The 22,407-nt window shown below is 36.0% G+C and overlaps 1 protein-coding gene across 29 annotated transcripts in view; it reads right to left on the bottom strand.

The window, feature by feature from the left end:
- Window positions 1-22,407, bottom strand: part of LOC110450814 — a 75,411-nt gene that overhangs the window by 19,051 nt on the left and 33,953 nt on the right. For 21 of the 29 annotated variants that reach the window (XM_021498532.1, XM_021498541.1, XM_021498543.1 and 18 more), the window contains 11 exons: window positions 21,115-21,195; window positions 20,682-20,750; window positions 20,142-20,174; window positions 19,745-19,783; window positions 19,354-19,389; window positions 13,041-13,082; window positions 12,631-12,639; window positions 10,197-10,517; window positions 3,501-3,548; window positions 3,018-3,035; window positions 2,169-2,234 (listed from right to left, as the gene is read on the bottom strand). In XM_021498532.1, coding sequence (XP_021354207.1) covers window positions 2,169-2,234; window positions 3,018-3,035; window positions 3,501-3,548; window positions 10,197-10,517; window positions 12,631-12,639; window positions 13,041-13,082; window positions 19,354-19,389; window positions 19,745-19,783; window positions 20,142-20,174; window positions 20,682-20,750; window positions 21,115-21,195 — 762 coding nt within the window. The remainder of the gene's footprint in view (window positions 1-2,168; window positions 2,235-3,017; window positions 3,036-3,500; window positions 3,549-10,196; window positions 10,518-12,630; window positions 12,640-13,040; window positions 13,083-19,353; window positions 19,390-19,744; window positions 19,784-20,141; window positions 20,175-20,681; window positions 20,751-21,114; window positions 21,196-22,407) is intronic. The other 8 variants (XM_021498538.1, XM_021498555.1, XM_021498540.1 and 5 more) reach the window with 8 other exon arrangements.

Genomic DNA, 22,407 nt, shown 5'->3' with positions numbered 1-22,407 from the left:
ATCGTTTAGCAAACAATATATTTATGTATCTTTGTATACGTTTTTACATTTTTTATAAAACACTGGTACGAACACAAATCAAAAACATTACCATATGAATGCAAACTTTTATTGTGAAAAAATATTGTCCCAACGTAATGAATCACCCTATATTTTTTAGCAGTGGAAACTAAAACGCATAAAATAGACATCTTATATACAGTGAAACCTTTGTTTACAGATATCAAAAAGGAACAAATCATGTTGTCCAATCAGGCAGTGTGCAGATGAAATCAGATTCAAAGATATCGAAACAAGTATGCAGAGACCAGATAATCCTGTCAAACTATTTCAGGACGCCTAGTCAAACGTGTTGGTAAAATAAGGTTTGATATATATATAAAGAAATAATGACGAAATGAATGAAAGCAGGCACTAGAGGTAATCATTCAGAAGCTCTGCTGATATAGCAAAAAGCATATCAGACACACAGTATATATATATAACTTCACCCAGATTATATCTCCCTCCCACCCTTCCCCGACAATGCCCATAATATATTGATTTTAGTTTAACGCAAGCGACGAGTCAATCGATTCAAACTATTTCTAGTTTATAATATATGTTGTTTGATATCAATACCGATATATTTTTACAACACACAATATCAAAAGCGCAATAAACAGTGTCTGTCAATAGTACTGAAGATATGAGTGTAATTAACCTCCGTCCCAATCACTTCTCTTTTAACCCTGTCATAATATGCTGGATGGAAGAATACAATCAGCACTACTGGTCAATTCATCTACTACTGCATGGCATTATTCTAGGTGAAACATATTTTTCAGTAACAACACAGTATCGACAGTCGTGATATGTTTGCGAGTGATTACAAACACAGCACTCATTACTAAGTTATATACAAAGATGGAAGGAGACACAAATCAAGTGTGTCTTTAGGCTTGTGGCAATAACCATCCAAATCATATTTGGATTTTAGCATCTTTTATTTAAACCCAGAGATGTTTTACAAACAAATAAAAAAAGCAAATATATCCAAATTATATCAAAAACATGAGATGCACAGGTTCGTCTTAAGTTCTTTGCATGAAACACGCATTTCTCTACATATCCTGGATTTCTATCAAAACATATCTTCAAATACTTATTATGTAGCTATTACACATTGTTATCAGATACGCATTAAGGTTGTGTAACTATTTTTTTTTTTTTTTCTAATATAATATTGATTAATATCCCTTGCAAAATAGAAAAGCTCTTCGCAAAAATAATTTGTCAAAATAAATGTACAGGTCAGCTGCATTATTTGCTTCCCCAAATGGAATACAACAGGGCAAGCTACTATCTAGCTATAATGCATTCATGTCGTTTTGTAAATTAACTGGCAAACGATGTGAAGTACACTGAGGCAGTTACAAGCCTAAATCTCTAGTTGTGAACGTGTTAGTATGGTCACTGTTCCTTGTCCAAGTCAAACACAACAGTTATTTCAAAAGCACAAACAAACATGAAAATAAAAGATGAAATCTTGTTGTAATTTTTTTTTGGAATAAACAGTGTAATGGGAACATTAAATAATGTTGCGAAACATACTTCAATTTAACAAATTCGAACATGAATGAAATATTAATAACGTTCGCGGAAGTGTATTTCTTTTATTAATCTCTTGAATACTAATAGGGGAGTTCCTTAGATACGTATTTCATTAAACCTTTAAAATATTCGACGTATCTTTTAGATTTGCGTCTTAATTCGTCCTGACATGAATATCATTAAATGCAATATAGATATAGATCCTAAACAACCTTACACAACATTTCGTTTCATTGTAAATTCTATTAAAATAACAGAGGGTTGAATACTGAAGAACATATTATGTCGAATGCACTGTTATTACTTGACGGACTGTTTTCTTTTATGTTAACTTGCTGTAAGGTATACTTAAAACGGACAGTTTAATTATATTTCACAAATTTCGCATGTCAAGGCTTCGTGTCTCTAATGAAACTAACAGCCAAACAAAATAAAAAATATAATAATTATAAGCAAATGACTGTAATCTGTAAGCACATACATTCTTTTGTGAAAATAAAGAATTAAAAAATCCTGAAAAGCTCTGGGTATACACATACTAATCTAACTACTATAATGTATGTGCTATAACGCACCTTGGACGGGGGACGTTCATATAAACGTTTATGGTGAGCTACTGGTCCCGAGATCACCTGGTGTTCCTGAAGTATGAGTAACAATGTATAAATCAGAGTTTATTCTAGTCTACACAGATCATTTAAACTTTTCATTTCAAACCACAAACAACCTATAAAGCGATGGAAATAAGGAACATTGAAATAAGCAATCCTATTGGTAAAAAATACGGTTTATCTAATGTTAATAGCTTTTGTTGACAAAGAGCAGAATAATACAGTTAATAAAAAAAATTGTTGACATCTCTCTTTTATATATTAGCTTGGAGCAGCACATGTAATTCTTTATCAATAGGTAAGCTGATTCCCTGACAACAAAGTGTGACAGCGGAATGTTACAATCTGACTCAACAAGTAACTTATGTCAATTATACGTGCACTTGGTATAAGGATAACCCAACAAGTACAATATTTTTTAAATCCCAAACTCTTAGGTTTACTTGTTATCTTCGTAATATCAGCTTTACGTTTGACATCCTATAACACACGAGCAAACAGCCAAAGGTGTAGGTAAAACAACCTCATATAATAGTAAAATTACTGACAAATCGGCTGATATATCGATTAAAGAGTAAATTGATAGAAACATCACCAATTAAACTAATGCTACATTGACATACACGCTTTATATTACACGTTTGAAATTTAGCGATATTGTAAATGTGCAATACGATCAGCTTTGTTCGTTACTTTATGACCAAAGTTACCATGATTGGATCACCGTTTCGCAAAACGCAATACACACAACCTGAAGACATAATCTCGCCAAAGTGAAACCTGCACCACAATTTCATACTGATAATAACTAACCTGGGACCGAAACGTTTTCTGAAATATGAACCAGAAGTAGCAGTGTGATTGTAAGTAAAATCATTTACATATCTAGCTAATATATATGTATAATCACAAGAACACATGTCACCAAATCGTCGAAAAAAGCTTCATACACAGTCGTTAAAATCAGGACGAACGACCAACAGTGTTATTTCTTTACCGCCTAAAGTTGTTTATGTAGTTTACATAAAGACAACATGGCTTAACCTAATATTAAAAATAAAACACCCACTATAAACACCAACGCATATGATAGTACAACTATGCATACTTCTTTTGTTTGCATGATATTCCAACTAGGGTTCGATTGACAAACTAAACATTGTGCATTAAGAACACGTTGGTTCGTTCATTGTTGGAACACGCATAGGTACAAACATCTTTGATTGATGTTGGGCAAGGTTTTTACTTTATTTATTTTTTGATATTATGACATCAATGCATGTGTGCGAAACCAACCTTTGAACCACTGCTTGCCCCCGGCGACAACGGAGAGAATGGGTCGAGCTGTTCAATCAGAATCAAAGGGTTACACTCCTCTTAATCTGTTTTATAATATATTCTCATATGAAAAAGCAAATTATTGTCTTATTAACGTGGATATCGTTGATTCAATACCATTATGAAATTACTTTATTTGAAGATCGACCATAGTCATTGATATTATGAATCTTTTCCCACATCAACTGAGCACGAAAATACCAGCGAAAAAGAAAAGGAAGATTTACAGTATTTGGTATAAGTCATTAAAATGTTTATAGTATCACCATTTGTCAACTGTTTTACATTATTACATTAAATAACAAAAAAGAGTATTAAGTGAAGCTTCAGGAACCATGCAGCACCACACAATATCAATGTATTACACGTCAAATACACACGACATATTCGCGATAATGGTAACTACACTGATTATCAATGTAACCATTTTCTGTCGTATTTCAAAATATATCGGTAACTAATCAATTTAAGAAAAAAACATATTACCACAAGGTGTTTTGTGAAAGAGATGGATAATATGGAAGGGACACTTTAAGGAGAACTTGATGTGTTTCAGAGGGAAAATTCTAGTCAATCGGAGGGAAAGCATGCCACAACATCATGTAAAATGTTTCGTCTGTTTCTTTTATCAAATATTGATAGATTTTATACAAATAAAATTGAGATAGCGCATGTTTGTTACACTATATCCTTTTTGTAAATAGTACAAGCATGCACCAACACGTGGAAACTTGATCACAACATGACTACATAATACAAAGACTCCAGACATCTAAGTCAGGAGTGTGCTTGTAACGCACCTGGGAAGATCGTTCAAACAACTGCTGGTGGTGAGCAACATGTCTTGGGTTGCCGTGTTGTTGCTAAAGTACAAGTTCACAGGTCAACACAGTAGTCATCGTGTCTTATTGTATATCAAAATAGTGTCGCATATTTAACGGTGTAAACATCGACCAATAATCAACTGTCACTACCTGATCAATATCTTAGAATCAGTGTTATTGAAGATTATAAAAACATTCAATTTTGAGAACATTTGTGAAACCTTTGTAATTATTTAAAGCCATAACATATAAACACTTTCCATAATGAACATTCCCTACCTTATCAATTTGTAAGAATAAGCCACATATAGGCTTTGATGGGTATTTAATATATTAATTTAAAGAATGTTCTTGATACCTTTTCGAAAAACTAAATTAATAACTTCATTAAGTTTCCATTTTAAAAAACATGCGTCATTTCTCTTAATTACACGTATAAATGTACCCTAATTATAATTAATGATATTTGATCATGTTGCTTTAGAAATACAGTAAACACACCTGTATGTTCTGCATATGAAATGGTAAGTATAGCTGCCCGGGTCTTTCTGCCTGTAATGGTATGCCACATGTAAATACCTGTCCAAACCAATCTCGTTTAACGGCTTTTTAGCAAATACTCAATTAATATCCGTCAGAACTTCACAAACAATACGGCATAATACTTCATTTGTTCCGGAAAAAATTAAAACACACTTATTGAAATTAAATTTTAAAATATTTCTATTTTCAACAACTGAGTAAACCTTCACAAAACGTCATTTTCTTAAAGATTTTCAATTCAAAAGTAAAGTGGTTTTTTTAAGGTTTCCAGTAATAGTTACGAGTTGAGTAAAATTAGAAAAGACTTGTGAAAATTTGTTCACTATTCAAGTAATTGTCAAAAAGCCGTTTCATGAGAGATTTGAATGGATAGTAGTGCATGTACTGTATGTAGTTTAAAAAAAGTGCAATAGGCTTTTGCTTTAGTTAAACAGTGAATTGGATGGAAATCAACGTCTAAAAAATAACAAATCTATACAAGTTTGTTAATTACCATATACTATAACATATGTCGTTACATCTGACGATAACTGGATACGCCGACTTAATATCTTTCAACTTGATACAATTGCTCCAAATATACCTCGTATTATATTTCTATATGTCAAGCGATTTGTATTTTTTGTTGTTGTTAGAAAAATCATATGTATTTTTCCATTGATTTACATCGTTACTTTCTTACAATTCTAAAACCTATTTACTGTATATCATAATGTGACTATAAAATACAGGTGCGGAAAGCCTACCCTGTCGGGGTTATTCGGCTGATATACACCGTTTTCTACATGGTAGTTATCTTCCTCCTGTTAATATAAGTGATGCTTGGTTATTTACACGAGTTAATAGCGTCAACTTCATAACTGCTTCGTATCTAATAAATATAATACCAGTGATGTCTTTGTAGTTGAACGTCATTATCCAACCAGGTACGGGGTATCAATAGATCAAAAGCCGTGAATGCTTTTTTGATGTTACAAAGCCTCCTCAGGGTGACGTATTGAAAATAGATAAATTTTGTTCTGCTGAGAATAAGTAAATGAAAAACAGTATAAAAAAACTCGTAAAAATAAATAAATATAGGTTGTGTTTGTACAAACCTTGTCCTGCCACTGTTTGAAGTTGACATGGTCAAGGATGAGAAGTTGACAGAGTCAGTGGTGGAAAGTTGACAGGGTCAGGGGAGAGAATTTGACAGAGTCAGGGATGAATAGATGACAGGGTCAGGGGTGATGGGAAATTATCTTATATCTCGTTGCTTATACATTTGCTGTATTGTTCATGATGTGATTCAGATGCCGATAAATGATGTAAGATAACTTCATAAACAAAATATTCTAGTGAGAACACCTTGACTCACTCTCAGTGCGTCACCTCTGTTAATACTCGAGAAACACTTATTTAACTGTGAATCTCTTATAATATAATACAATTAAATAAATTGTCAATTACTTAATTTATTATTTATTACTTTAACCTTGAAAGCCCTTAGTTGCTGTTAACCCTTTAACCTGCTCAATATACCGTAAATCACTCAATTGAATGGAACCCAATTTTACTTAAAGATCCTGGCACAACCAGTGTTAAGATCATCTGAACCCGGTACGACTAGTGATACAATATTTTAACCCTGGTACGACTAGTGATAATTTATGCGAATCAATGCATGACTAGTGAGAATATTTGTGGGCCCCGGAACGACTAGTTATAATACAATGTATATGCGAATCCAGGTCATGACTAGTGCGAGTGTCATGTGTGTATTTGCATGACCAGTGATGGTATAATTTTAATGTCTGTACGACTGATGTGATGTCTGGTCGACTAGTGATAATATTTATCTCCGTTAAACTTATAAAATTATAATATAAATCTCGGTATAGGTAGAGATAATACTAAGTGGTTCACGGTTCGATAGTGGTAAAATCATGTACAATATAGATAGCATTTGAGATGTACTAATACTATTATGTATTACATTACTTCGAGGTTTAAACTAAATACATACACTCACTATCATTATATCATAATACAACACTGGGTTTGATTCAGATAGTGTTGGGCTCTCGTTATATTTCAAAATAAAAACACAGTTATATAAAACGGTTGCTATTCGAGAAATCTATAAATGATAATGATAAAACAATAAAAGAAGATAACGATGTGCGTAGACAGGACAAAACTATAGAAGGCATGTATCTGTATGAATACAGTGACACTGCATAAACAATAATAGACACATATGTATGGATACAGCGATGCGACACACACCTGTATGGATACAGTGATGTGACACACACCTGTATGTATACAGTGATCCATTACCAACATGCATGTATACAGTGCTGTGACACACACAAGTATGGATACAGTGCTGTGACACACACATGTATGTATACAGTGATCCATTACCAACATGTGTGGATATTGTGATGCGACACACACCTATATAGATACAGTAATGCAACAAACACCTGTATGGATAAAGTGCTGTGACACACACCTGTATGGATACAGTGATGTGACACACACCTGTATGGATATAGTGCTGTGACACACACATGTATGGATACAGTGATGCGACAAACACCTGTATGGATACAGTGATGCGACACACAGCTATATGGATACAGTGATGCATAACACATCTGTATGGATACAATGATGCGACACACACCTGTATGGATACAGTGATGCGACAAACACCTGTATGGATACAGTGATGCAATACACACCTGTATGGATACAGTGATGCACTACACACCTGTATGGATACAGTGATGCACCACACACCTGTATGGATACAGTGATGCGACACACACCTGTATGGATACAGAGATGCATAACACACCCGTATGGATACAGTGATATTACACGCACCTGAATGGAGACAGTGATGCGACACACACCTGTATGGATACAGTGATGCGACACACAGCTGTATGGATACAGTGATGCGTAACACACCTGTATGGATACAGTGATGAGACACACACATGTATGGATACAGTGATGCGACTCACACTCATATGGATACAGTGATGCGAGACACACCTGTATGGATACAGTGATGAGACACACACATGTATGGATACAGTGATGCGACACGCACTCATATGGATACAGTGATGCGACACACAGCTGTATGGATACAGTGATGCACCACACGCCTGTATGGATACAGTGATGCGACACACCCCTGTATGGATACAGTGATGCGACACGCACTCATATGGATACAGTGATGCGAGACACACCTGTATGGATACAGTGATGCACCACACACCTGTATGGATACAGTGATAATACACGCACCTGAATGGAGATAGTGATGTGACACACACCTGTATGGATACAGTGATGCGACACACACATGTATGGATACAGTGATGCGACACACACTCATATGGATACAGTGATGCGACACACACCTGTATGGATACAGTGATGTGACACACACCTGTATGGATACAGTGATGCGACACACACCTGTATGGATACAGTGATGCGACACACACTCATATGGATACAGTGATGCGACACACAACTGTATGGATACAGTGATGTGACACACACCTGTATGCATACAGTGATACGACACACACCTGTATGGATACAGTGATGTGACACACACCTGTATGGATACAGTGATGCGACACACACCTCTATGGATACAGTGATGCGACACACACTCATATGGATACAGTGATTCGACACACAACTGTATGGATACAGTGATGTGACACACACCTGTATGGATACAGTGATACGACACACACTTATATGAATACAGTGATGTGACACACACATGTATGACTACATTGATTTGACACAACCTGTATGGTACAGTGATGTTACACGCACCTGTTTTTGAGTCAGTGATACGACAAGCACCTGTATAAATACAATGCGTCACACACCTCGCCCAAATAATCCTGAGAGCGAGTTCTCTCTCTCATCCTACAAAAGCAGGGATCTCCTATCGATCGGCATTGTTAATGTACTGCTGATTTGTTCAAAAGAATTGCATTACAATTGGAATGAATGGATTAAGTCAGCTGTAAGTTAAGAGTTGTTATATGCAACATGTCTAGCTCAAAACAAACACTCTCTAACACTGTGATGACTTGCGTACTGTCGTAAAGGTATAAATAATACGTAACCACTTTTTGACCTCATAAGAGGCTGATACCTAAGAAATCGTTTCTGATTATTTCCCTAGCAGGATCTTATTTTATGATAAATATTGGTATAGTATGCAAGGTACTTATATCAGGATCACATACACCCAATGTACTGCTGATCTTTTGTGACTTCAATTACCCATATCACACGTTCTACAAATCTATTGCTCAGATTTCAATACATTAACTATAAATATGTTTAGTTCAATGTTCCACAAAAGATCGTGTTCTTGACATTTTTCGCCACAGTATAAAGTAGGCCGTCAAGTTTAATGTAAGAGAATAGTGGGTGAACTCGTCATATATTGGACATAACTAAAAAGCCATCAATCGAGCCCAGCGTAATAGATCACTCCATTGAAAAGCCAAAGGTAAACCCAAAGAAAACGTCACTGTTGTGTATTTGGTGACAAACGCAGTCTTTTCAAAATAACCCTACTCCATCTATTCGGATCCTCTTACACTGTATACCATACAAATATCTCAATGGGGTAAACAGTGGCTTCTCGTGGCGCTTGATTCACTTTATCCATGTAAGTGTAAATACATTAGCAATGTGGTCGTTAACACCTCAATACAAAATATTTGGTAATGAGAGGACACTTTTATGGATATGAATTTGCCAACATTTACAAAGTAAGTTGGCCTAATTCTAGTAGAATAGAGTAGCCTGTTGTTGACATAGTGTCGTAATCATACCTAATGACATGGCAACTGTTTGTTTACCCCAGTAATAGACTAACCAGTATACACTCAAACTTAAAACATACAGAAAAAGTTCACAGTTATTCAACATATTCACGTGCAAGGCAAAGCTTTGTTAAGCTTTGTATTTAAGATTTGACATATCACACCATTGATATGGGAAAATAATATTAAAATACGTTATAATATCAAAGCGGCAGATTTATGTATCCTGTATAGGTTATTTGATTTTATAACATTTAGTTTTAAGTAAAATAGTTTATAGTAATTATCTGACTACCAATTAAATCATCCAGATGTGACATTTTCTGTTTTCCTCTACTTTTAAACAGCACCACATAAGGTAGAAAATACATGCCCCCTTGTTTCATTGGTAGAAGTGATAGAACAAGTATTCTTACCCCTCCTCCTAAGTTGTGATGAGAATATGGTTTGAAATTGCCATCATGAAGTTCAATTCTATCCAATTCCTTCTTCATCTGTCCCTTTGCCATATCATTTAAGGCATGGTCAGGAGGCAGCGGCGAGGGGCCCGGGGGTGCGAGACGTCTATTCCGTTCTGATCGGTCAGTTAAAGGTCCATCATCTAACCTTGGAGCCCGGCGATCCACGTCGTATCCCGACCGATCCGTTAGAGGCAAATCCCTGTAGAAACTAGGGGGATCCTTTTCGTCGAAATATGGTCGACTGCCATATTTTTTGTCGTACCTTCGAGCAAGTTCCTGTGGTATTATTGTAACATTATTAGGACTCGGTCTTAATGTATTTACTTCAGATTTGAGAGCATAATTTTCTGTCCTTAAATTCTCTAGTTCCTGTTGCAGATCATGCAACTTGGCTGAATGCGTGTCGTTCCTAGCATGTATCTGCTGCAATCGGTTGTCATGAAAACCGATGTTTTGCTCCATTAGTTCAAGACGTGAACCAGGATTTTGCCAGCTATTCGCCATGTTTGTAACGCCCGTGTAAGTATAAGTGTTAGATCGGGTTTTGCACACCAAACGGTATCTAACCCGCTGTTTCCTACCTTCACTGGGGAACTAACCATGTGACCAAACAGAAAGCCAACAAGATATTTGTCCCTACTTTATCAGTTTAACAAACACAAAAAAGAGCATTCAACCGCCAGTGTGTATGTAAAACCAGTACACCTCATTCATCGTAAACCGTTATTATAAAACCAACAATATCAGGTGGTATTCACATCAGAAAAGGCGTGAATGCTGTTTAAACAGGCAATAAAGGGAAATGATGGTAGAAGAGACCCAATCGCTCATTCACTATAAGGTCTATACAAATGCACACTGATCTAAAGGTAAGCTGTAGAGAGACCTATCTGACTCCTCAGTACTGTCTTATAATCCCTCTATAAACTATCATCTCAAACGATTAATCTCAGGACAAATCGTGAATTATATTGCAGCATGCATTCTTAAGGTTACACGAATCTGAGAGTTAACTGATACTGAAATACAGGAGGACTATATTTTACAGTCTACCTACGATATCAGAATGACTGCTCTATTGAAGTAATACGTGTTCAAAACCACACCCGTCCTTTGTATAAAAACCAATAAACATGTATCAGCCATAGACACGCTATTTTGTAAGCTCAATGTGACGTTACCAGTATCTATGTTTACACTTGTGGATGTAAGGCCGTTCTCAGTGCATCCGTTCAAAATCAATGGCGTGTGTATTAAGCTATATTACACCTGCTCGTCTATTTACGTTGCATGAATTACGTGTATCGTAATATTAGTACGCAGGTAAAAGTATAACTGACAACCTTAACACGGGGAGGTATATTACTGGGACGGAACGGTATGTCCTATCTGTTAAACTTAACCATGTATTTATTCGAGGAAAAGAAGACGAGTCGTGCAGGTGATACGTACGTGACGGAATCTGTTATTATTTTTAAAAATAAAAACTGACAAAATTCATGTTAGTACTACGTGGTTCTTCATCAAATAAAATTGAAAAAAAAAATACTTAATGTTAATAGTAGACATAGAAAACTAACATGAATTTTGGTGTTAGCAGTTACTAAATGATGCCTACTATTTGAAAGGGGGAGGGACGGATCGCTAGAAGGGGGAGTAGCGGATCGCTAGAAGGGGGAGTGGCGGATCGCTAGAAGGGGGAGTGGCGGATTGCTAGAAGGGGGAGTAGCGGATCGCTAGAAGGGGGAGTAGCGGATCGCTAGAAGGGGGAGCGACGGATCGCTAGATGGGGGGGGGGGAGTGGCGGATCGCTAGTGTGACATACAAAACGCAGTATGTGGTGACGAAGCTAGGAGGGTGAACTGTTTGTGTGGTGTTAGTATAAAAAATCACAATTGATCACGCAATAACACGTCTATTGAAACACAGTATATACAAGGAGAATATCATCAGCTCACGAACACACATATTATCACACCAACTGTTACATATCTTTAAGAATGTATATAGAAGAATTGTTGTATCAGTTCACACAAACGTTCACAATAACAAACATCAATTACACAAAGAAAGGAAACATTTTAAATAATTAAGCTTCTAAGATGTATGAAATTATGCAATATCAGCTTCTTTTGCTAAACATATATTTATAAAATGTTATCTATGAAAGGTAAATTCATTGCATAAATACGACCGTTTAAGAAAATAAATTAACCGTGAAAGTTGACTTTCACCATAAAAAAATAATTTTGCTTACATGCTTGGTCTAGGATCAATATAGTTAACGTATCACTGACTCAGTATTATGCTTGTCATTTATATTTAAACCATCATCAATTCGAGTTATGCCTCAGAAAGAATTAGTTAAACAACAAAAGCAAAAACTCACCGGATCGCCCTGTCATATGACAAAAAGTAAAAATGATAAATTACTACGGACACGTAGGTTAAATTAAACATCTGAATGGGATATGGAGAATGAGTCATTTTAGTATACATAACTAATTTCATGCATCAACCTCATTTTAAAAGCCCTACTTTTCCAGTTCTTTTACAATGCAATCAAGTGTGATTATTGACAGGAAACTCAACATGATTTCCAGCTTTTTTTTGTACCATTAACTTTGTGCTTTATATTGTTTGCGCAGAGAAAAAAAAACCTTTTCAAACTAGAAACTTATTTGTTGTAATATACATGCTGATAACGTTTGTATCTAAACACAATAAAACGAGAACCATCATGGCTTAATATTAATGTTTAATGCTTAAGTGTATCACCAATCTAGAAATCAAACTTACCTGTGCCCTGATGTCGTTGATCATGAGCTGTTTTTGTGCAAACTGTGGAAACAAAATTCATTTATAAATCATTGGTGGAGATTATCTGGCTCTTTCATGATACGCTATGCACATACATCAATAACGATATGTCGGGTACACAGTCCTAGACTACACATCAATAAAGACATGTCGGCTACACATTCCTAGACTACACGTCAGTAAGTATATGTCGGTAATACAGTCATAGACTACACGTCAGTAAGTATATGTCGGTAACACATTCCTAGACTACACGCCAGTAATTATATGTCGGTAACACAGTCCTAGACTACACGTCAATAAGTATATGTCGGTAACACAGTCCTAGCTAGACTACACGTCAGTAAGTATATGTAGGTAACACATTCCTAGACTACACGGCAGTAAGTATATGTCGGTAACACCGTCCTAGACTACACGTCAACTACACGTCAGTAAGTATATGTCTGTAACACATTCCTAGACTACACGGCAGTAAGTATATGTCGGTAACACAGGCCTAGACTACACATCAGTAAGTATATGTCGGTAACACAGGCCTAGACTACACGTCAGTAAGTATAAGTCGGTAACACATTCCTAGACTACAGGTCAGTAAGTATATGTCGGTAACACATGCCTAGACAACACGGCAATAAGTATATGTCGGTAACACATTCGTAGACTACACGCCAGTAATTATATGCCGGTAACACAGTCCTAGACTACAAGTCAGTTAGGATATGTACTCGTCAGTTAGGATATGTCGGTAGCACAGTCCTAGACTACACGTCCGTAAGTATATGTCGGTAACACAGTCATAGACTACACGTCAGTTAGGATATGTCGGTAACACAGTCCTAGCTAGACTACACGTCAGTAAGTATATTTCGGTAACACAGTCCTAGACTACGCGTCAGTAAGTATATGTCGGTAATACCGTCATAGACTACACGTCAGTAAGTATATGGCGGTAACACATTCCTAGACTACACGACAGTAAGTATATGTCGGTAACACCTTCCTAGACTACACGCCAGTAATTATATGCCGGTAACACAGTCCTAGACTACACGACAGTAAGTATATGTCGGTAACACAATCATAGACTACTCGTCAGTTAGGATATGTCGGTAGCGCAGTCCTAGACTACACGTCAGTAAGTATATGTCGGTAACACAGGCCTAGACTACACGTCAGTAAGTATATGTCGGTGACACAGTCCTAGATTACACGTCAGTAAGTATATGTCGGTAACACAATCCTAGACTACTCGTCAGTTAGGATATGTCGGTAGCACAGTCCTAGACTACACGTCAGTTAGGAAATGACGGCTACATATTCCTAGACTACACGTCAGTAAGTATATGTCGGTAACACAGTCATAGACTACACGTCAGTTAGGATATGTCGGTAACACAGTCCTAGACTACACGTCAGCAAGTATATGTCGGTAACACAGACCTAGACTACACGTCAGTAAGGATATGTCGGTAACACAGACCTAGACTACACGTCAGTAAGTATATGTCGGTAACACAGACCTCGACTACACGTCAGTAAGGATATGACGGCTACATATTCCTAGACTACACGTCAGTAAGTATATGTCGATAACACAGTCCTAGACTACACGTCAGTTAGGATATGTCGGAAACACAGTCCTAGACTACACGTCAGTAAGTATATGTCGGTAACAAAGTCCTAGACTACACGTCAGTAAGTATATGTCGGTAACACAGTCCTACACTACTCGTCAGTAAGTATATGTCGGTAACACAGTCCTAGACTACACGTCAGTAAGTATATGTCGGTAACACAGTCCTAGACTACAAGTCAGTTAGGATATGTCGGCTACACATTCCTAGACTACACGTCAGTAAGTATATGTCGATAACACAGTCCTAGACTACACGTCAGTTAGGATATGGCGGAAACACAGTCCTAGACTACACGTCAGTAAGTATATATCGGTAAGACAGTCCTAGACTACACGTCAGGAAGTATATGTCGGTAACACAGACCTAGACTACACGTCAATAAGTATATGTCGGTAACACAGTCCTAGACTACACGTCAGTAAGTATATATCGGTAAGACAGTCCTAGACTACACGTCAGTAAGTATATGTCGGTAACACAGACCTAGACTACATGTCAGTAAGAATATGTCGGTAACACAGACCTAGACTACACGTCAGTAAGGATATGTCGGTAACACAGTCCTAGACTACACGTCAATAATGATATGTCGGTAACACAGTCCTAGACTACACGTCAGTAAGTATATGTCGGTAACACAGACCTAGTCTACACGTCAGTAAGGATCTGTCGGTAACACAGTCCTAGACTACAAGTCAGTTAGGATATGTCGGCTACACATTCCTAGACTACTCGTCAGTTAGGATATGACGGCTACATATTCCTAGACTACACGTCAGTAAGAATATGTCGGTATGTCGGTAACACAGTCCTAGACTACACGTCAGTTCGGATATGTCGGCTACACAGTCCTAGACTACACGTCAGTTAGGATATGTCGGTAACACAGTCCTAGACTACACGTCAGTTAGGATATGTCGGCTACACATTCCTAGACTACTCGTCAGTTAGGATATGAAGGCTACATATTCCTAGACTACACGTCAGTAAGGATATGTCGGGATGACGGTAACACAGTCCTAGACTACACGTCAGTTCGGATATGTCGGCTACATAGACTACACGTCAATAAGTATATGTCGGTAACACATTCCTAGACTACACGCCAGTAATTAGATGTCGGTAACACAGTCCTAGACTACACGTCAGTTAGGATATGTCGACTAGACATTCCTAGACTACTCGTCAGTTAGGATATGTCGGTAACACAGTCTTAGACTACACGTCAGTTAGGATATGTCGGCTACACATTCCTAGACTACACGTCAGTAAGTATATGTCGGTAACACAATCCTAGACTACTCGTCAGTTCGGATATGTCGGCTACACAGTCCTAGACTACTCGTCAGTTAGGATATGTCGGTAACACAGACCTAGACTACACGTCAATAAGTATATGTCGGTAACACATTCCTAGACTACACGTCAGTAATTATATGTCGGTAACACAGTCCTAGACTACACGTCAGTAAGTATATGTCGGTAACACAATCCTGGACTACTCGTCAGTTCGGATATGTCGGCTAAACATTCCTAGACTACTCGTCAGTTAGGATATGACGGCTACATATTCCTAGAATACACGTCAGTTAGGATATGTCGGTAACACAGTCCTAGACTACATGTCAGTAAGTATATGTGGATAACACATTCCTAGACTATACGTCAGTAAGTATATGTCGGTAACACAGTCCTAGATTACACGTCAGTAAGCATATGTCGGTAACACATTCCTAGACTACTCGTCTGTTAGGATATGTCGGTTACACATTCCTAGACTACACGTAAGTTAGGATAAGTCTGCTACACATTCCTACACTACTCGTCAGTTACTATATTTCCTGAACAACTTTTAGTTCACATGCCAGTTAAGTATGCATGATCAAAGACTTAATATCAGTCGGGATATGACTTACACTTTCTTTGGACTATATATCATTATTAATCAAGACCGTATACCCATACTCATTATCTATACTTAAGTCAGGACTTATCTTTCACATTATTTTACACCAAATATCACTCAAAACTGCTGTACATATACTGATAGACTACATGATACTGTGTATTCCTTAGACAAATTCCCTCACAGAAACAAGTCAGCCAGGATATGTCATACATACACCTAGACTACACATCAGTAGTTAAGTGTCCTTGACATACTCCTAGACTATACCTCAGTCAGGATATATCATACAGACTGATGTCAAATCTAAAAGTATGTGAAAACAATTATCCTTCCTGGTGTATAGTCCAAGACAATGTTCTGACTGATGTGTGCGATTAAAGTGTACATTGCATTGAACTGATTATTGGGTTTAAGAGTATTTGTAGTTTTGATTGATGAGTGGTCTATGAGAATGAATACTGTAAAATCGTTAATTTTCGTGAGGTTAACATTTCCTGGTTTTGCATTTATTAGACTGTTTCAATGACATTATTTTTCGATAATTTTCGATTTTCCCCGAACTATATCATTCCAAATTTATGTTTTCATGGGGATTTAATTTCGTGGATTTTTGTTATCCGCGAAATAAACGAAATTTAATGTCCAACGAAAATTCACGATTTTACAGTAAGTCATAACCTGACTCTTATGTAATTAGGCCTTACATACTTTTATATGATTGGTAGCATTATAGTAGATTAAGATGAATTGCACCAATACCTTATTTGTATTTGATTTCTAAAGGATATTTCGAATCTAATTATACAGACATACATGTATATAATACATATAAGATATATATCAATGACAAACATCGCAAAATAGTACAAATATAGCAATACATTGCAAAGCAGATAAACAGCTCAATTTTGTCTAAACTAAAAATGCTAAGGAAACGATTCGAGCATCGAACACATGCAGTAGTGGTGACACCTGTGTACTCAGTTTCATCAACCTCATCGGCGAGGAAACCATCACTTTTACTGTATAATGAATTAATGAGAAATAGTAAAATGAATCTCCAACAAAGATCGCATGCAGCAAATCACAAAATCACCAGCACATTACACCAAGGGGGACAAGTGCAAGGACGTGAACAGTCCTCTCTGTAATTTCTTTCTTCAAATAATTGACACAAGTGAAGACAAAGGTAAAAAGAAACACCAGCATGCAATGCAAAAACTGGCAACTATGACAATTGTATGTCATATATACTGTCAGGTATTCTCTGATCGCCAGTATGCCATGTACAAGTTATAAAAATGTTGACTTTTATGTAATTAAACCAAAATTAAGCATTAGGATCCTTGAGAAACAAAGTGTCATAGTATTCTTATTTTGATACTACAAAATATCTTCCATGGTAATAACAACCATAATTTTTGGACTATGTCCTACTGAAAAATTAACCCAATAACCAAACAGTATTGTCTCCCTGTACATTAGTGATCCCCAGGTAACTGAATCCACAAATCAACAAAACATATAACGACAGTTACATCTAAATACCTTTGGACTTTCCATCTATGACAAATTGTATGGCTAAGAAGAAAAATATTTTGAAATATTAGCTTTTTTTTACCCTGGAGAACTAAATTATAAACCGCAGCGTGAACACACAAGGGTACGATTTACCACGATTTTTAGTCAAAATATACAGACAAAACCAAAGGACTGAGGAAAACTTTACAGTAAAAAACATTATAAACTCTTATAAAAGGCGGCAAAAATCATGTGATCCGGAGGTGTCAGTGTTTCAGGTATCAAATGTGGCACTCGTCATAATGTTACCCGGGAAACCGTTAAATCTAGAATAGATTGTAGGTCACCCGTTATCGAGGATATCGTAAATAACTTTTCAAACAGTGTAGGCATTACAACTGTATTCATGTAGTTTGAAATCAGGTTAATTACATACTCCCTGGTATATAACGTTAGCTAAGAAGTTTACTGGTCAACATAAGTTAGCTAAGAAGTTTAATGGTCAACAGAACGCATCTACCCAAATAATTATGTTGCTTAGGACAAGCGCAATATATGTCAATTGTATGTTTAATTTACAGGCAAAAGTTATTAACTCTGTAACTTCAAAATTAAAAAAGAATTCACCAACCAAGATTGCATCCTATGGATGAAAACCATATCACAATGATTATATAATTATTATACTTATTTAGCAAAGGAAGGCGCGTATTGGCGAAATGCAATCGCTACACTTTTTAGCAAGGAATGACACTGAAACCTAAAAATCGAACGTAATTGAATTCTCGCAGTTTGCTTTAATTTTAATTTTCTGTTAACATATTCGAACATTTTAAGTAAATATGCTACTACATTAATCGATGAAGTGTATAAGAAGTATACTGGTACAATTTAATAAAGGTGTTTATAAAAATATGTTTTTTTAACATTTACATGTAGTTTGGGATACGATTCGGCGTAAAAAAAGAACAACAGTATTTGAATATTTCCATTTCACACCATTTCTCCTTCAAATAGCATGCATACCACCAGTCCATATAAAACAATTGATTGCTTAACTGAAGGAACATACATTTGTCGTAAAGGCTGAAATAGTTACCTGCCGTGTATATATACAAAGGGGCATAACTCAAGCAATCATATGTTATATAAAACTTGCGTTAACAAAGACTACAGTACTACAATCTAGTTGGCTACCACTGGTGTTGTATAGCTAACTTACGTCTCCATATTCCTTTTGTGTGGTTCTAGTATTAAACTGAAATTCAAATTCAATGCTGAGATATTTTTAAGTGTAACATTGTTTCTATTTTATTCGTGTTTATGGAACTATAAAAAGTAGATCCAGACCTTCTGCATACGAAACATCTGTGTCAGTTGAGATACGTTAACGCTGCTTCTGACAACATATCGAACTACATGTATGAAGCATCATAATTTTGTTAGATATAAGCAAAGATAAAAAAAAAAATGCAAACACAAATGAACCAAAGGTCATTTACATTAAGCAACTTAACCTTAAAAACAAATTCAATTCGAAATGATATTATCTGTTCATTATGAATACAACGTAGGACAACTACAGACACTAGAACTATATTAATGATACTCACATCGCCATAGTCATGCTGGGTAGTACTATTGATTGCATACTGAAAAAATACATAACCATTGTATAGCACTCACACAGGTTAAATCCTGATTTATATGTACCCTATATATCCTTTTATTTTTTTTAAAGAATTAGTCCGATCATTCCATGTCGATGCCTTGGGGTTATGTAAATTAGATGTAATAATAAACAAGAAAATATAAACGTGTAAACAAACTGCATTTCAAACACAGGCAAAAAATGAACAGAGAAAATAATTACAAGGAGATCACTAATAAAAAGAAAGTCATAAATAATCTATATTCTCTTGATAGTGATGTTCATTTAGCGTTTTCTCAAAATCCATATGTAGGTTAAAAGGCCTTTTTTTATTAAAAGCTATTTAACGTCCTACTTACTGTGTTCATCGGAGGAAGATCTTGGCGGGTCATCTGAAGTGAAAATCATTACAAGTTGATTTTGTATTGAACTGTATGGCTAAAAACACATCAATCAGATAAAAAAAACCAATCCCTTTCTTTTCAATTTATTATTATCAATTTATCGAATGATCCATTACAATTTAATTTATTTTAATTTAATACCTGCGATTCCCACATATACAGATGAATACATAAAAGTACATTAAGCATATATTAAACACCCCCCCCCCCCCCCCCCCCCCCAAAAAAAAAAGGAAATGATCCATATGGTAGCAATATAACCATAGGACAATTTGTAGTGAGATATCTGTATGATGGGTTAATTCGACATACATTTACCCGTATAAAGTAGCATAGATCACCTACAGGGACGCTTATGAGACATAGAATGTATAAGGCAAGCTTTTTGTTTGAATGTTTGAATGCTTAACCTCATCAATTTCGTGAAAGTGAAAACATTTCATTATGAACTTATGTTGCAACACGCGTGGGACCCGCCTAAAGTTGTTAACTTACGTCATAATGGGGATATCGTCGGGGGCTGTTGGCCCCGACCATGGGAGGAGGGGACACCCCATCATAACCCTGAAAAAACAAAAGCACTGTAATTAAAAGCATACAACGCTATACCAGGAACTTTAGCTATAGACGTTGTTAATAACTGATGGGTAACAAATTCATTTTCAGAATGATCTTACATCAGTTGAAAATATATCAATATCTTTGGGAACTTACTGCACGAAGAATTAAAAAGTATTTGTGCAGTTACAAAAGCAGAATTTCGTTAAATGTCAACCATTCATGAAATGGAAAACAAGTATTCATACTGGTATGACAGCTCAGGAACATATTATTTCGGAAAACATGATCGGAGTAAAGATTATTCAAGTGAAAATATTAAGACGTTTCAAGCCACTGTTCTCCATACTCTGATTCGTGTCGTACGTACCCTGCGGTCTGAGCGGTCCGAGTAAGGGGGCTGACGACGTGGTGATATCGGGGAGTGATGGGGGGATCGCCGAGGCTCCTGCTGTAAAACGGGGAAACCAATTTACATACACTCTATAAATGTTGCAATATACGTATGCATTGTTTTTGACATCATGTGTTAAAACTTTACTATAACATTTATGTGAATATCCTAATCCGTAAAATTGATGGAATGAAAAAAGGAACCATCCAACTTTAACAGTGTCCATCTCTCTTATTTGTAATCGTGGATAATACTGTTCGTTGTTCTGAGACAATTAAGTATCAGTGTGGTGCAGGTATAGATCGAAGAGGACCACATTTTCCAATACATGTAGCATAAACAAATCACGCAAGAAGTATACAGTAACGTTTGCTCAATTAAGGAGGCATATCAACACAAAATATTACTTCAGTAATTTGTTTTGAGAATTATTTATTATACTGTTTCATTATAATTAAAACACATACAATTAAGCAAACTTGAGAGTTGTCGATAAAGCAAAATGTAATTTATATAAATAACGGATAAGATCAGAATGATAGCATAAGAAAGGTAAAGAATATCTTAACGAGAGAAATATTGTTGTTATTGATGTGATGCCAACTAACATTATTTATAATCTATAAACACTGCAGTATATAGAGATTATATAAGGTAAATGAATGCTTTGATTTTCACATATTTACGCTATCATTCAAATGATGGTAACTTTCTGACCAGTATGACTAATATAAAGCGAGCAAATAATATGCCGACTTGTATAAGTTGCATGATGAGAAGGAAAAGGCATGGTTTAGTATATACATCAAAGCAGAAAGTAGGACGCAACTTGCTATCTTACAGCTAACACACGTGAAATAAAACAGGGTAAGGTAAGAACACACAATGAACATAATTTTAGTAAAACAGTACCTGAAGAACTTATTGTTAACGAAATACTTTATCTTATTTATTTAACAACGATGTTAATGCTAGGGCATGTACATGAAATTTAATATGAAAATCATTAATTAAACAAACACAATGCAATTATGTGTAGAGTAGTTAAGTATCTATATATTGAAAATACTAGGTGTATTATACAAATGAAAACAGGTAAAAATTAGAAGAGATGAACCACGAATACCACAGTCTGATTGTCCCCTGTTAATTATATGATGGTAGCCATCATTTTGATCTCATGCGCGTGCTGTGCTTGGCTGAACGCTTTATCATGATGCTACTGAGTTAAGAGAACAAAAACCGTCCCACATCGCCAATACACAAGGG

The sequence above is a fragment of the Mizuhopecten yessoensis genome, unplaced genomic scaffold (genome assembly GCF_002113885.1).
Source record: "Mizuhopecten yessoensis strain PY_sf001 unplaced genomic scaffold, ASM211388v2 scaffold5519, whole genome shotgun sequence".
NCBI lineage: Eukaryota > Metazoa > Mollusca > Bivalvia > Pectinida > Pectinidae > Mizuhopecten > Mizuhopecten yessoensis.
The sequence above is the reverse complement of the archived record's forward strand: the minus strand, read 5'-3'. Positions and strand labels throughout refer to the sequence as shown.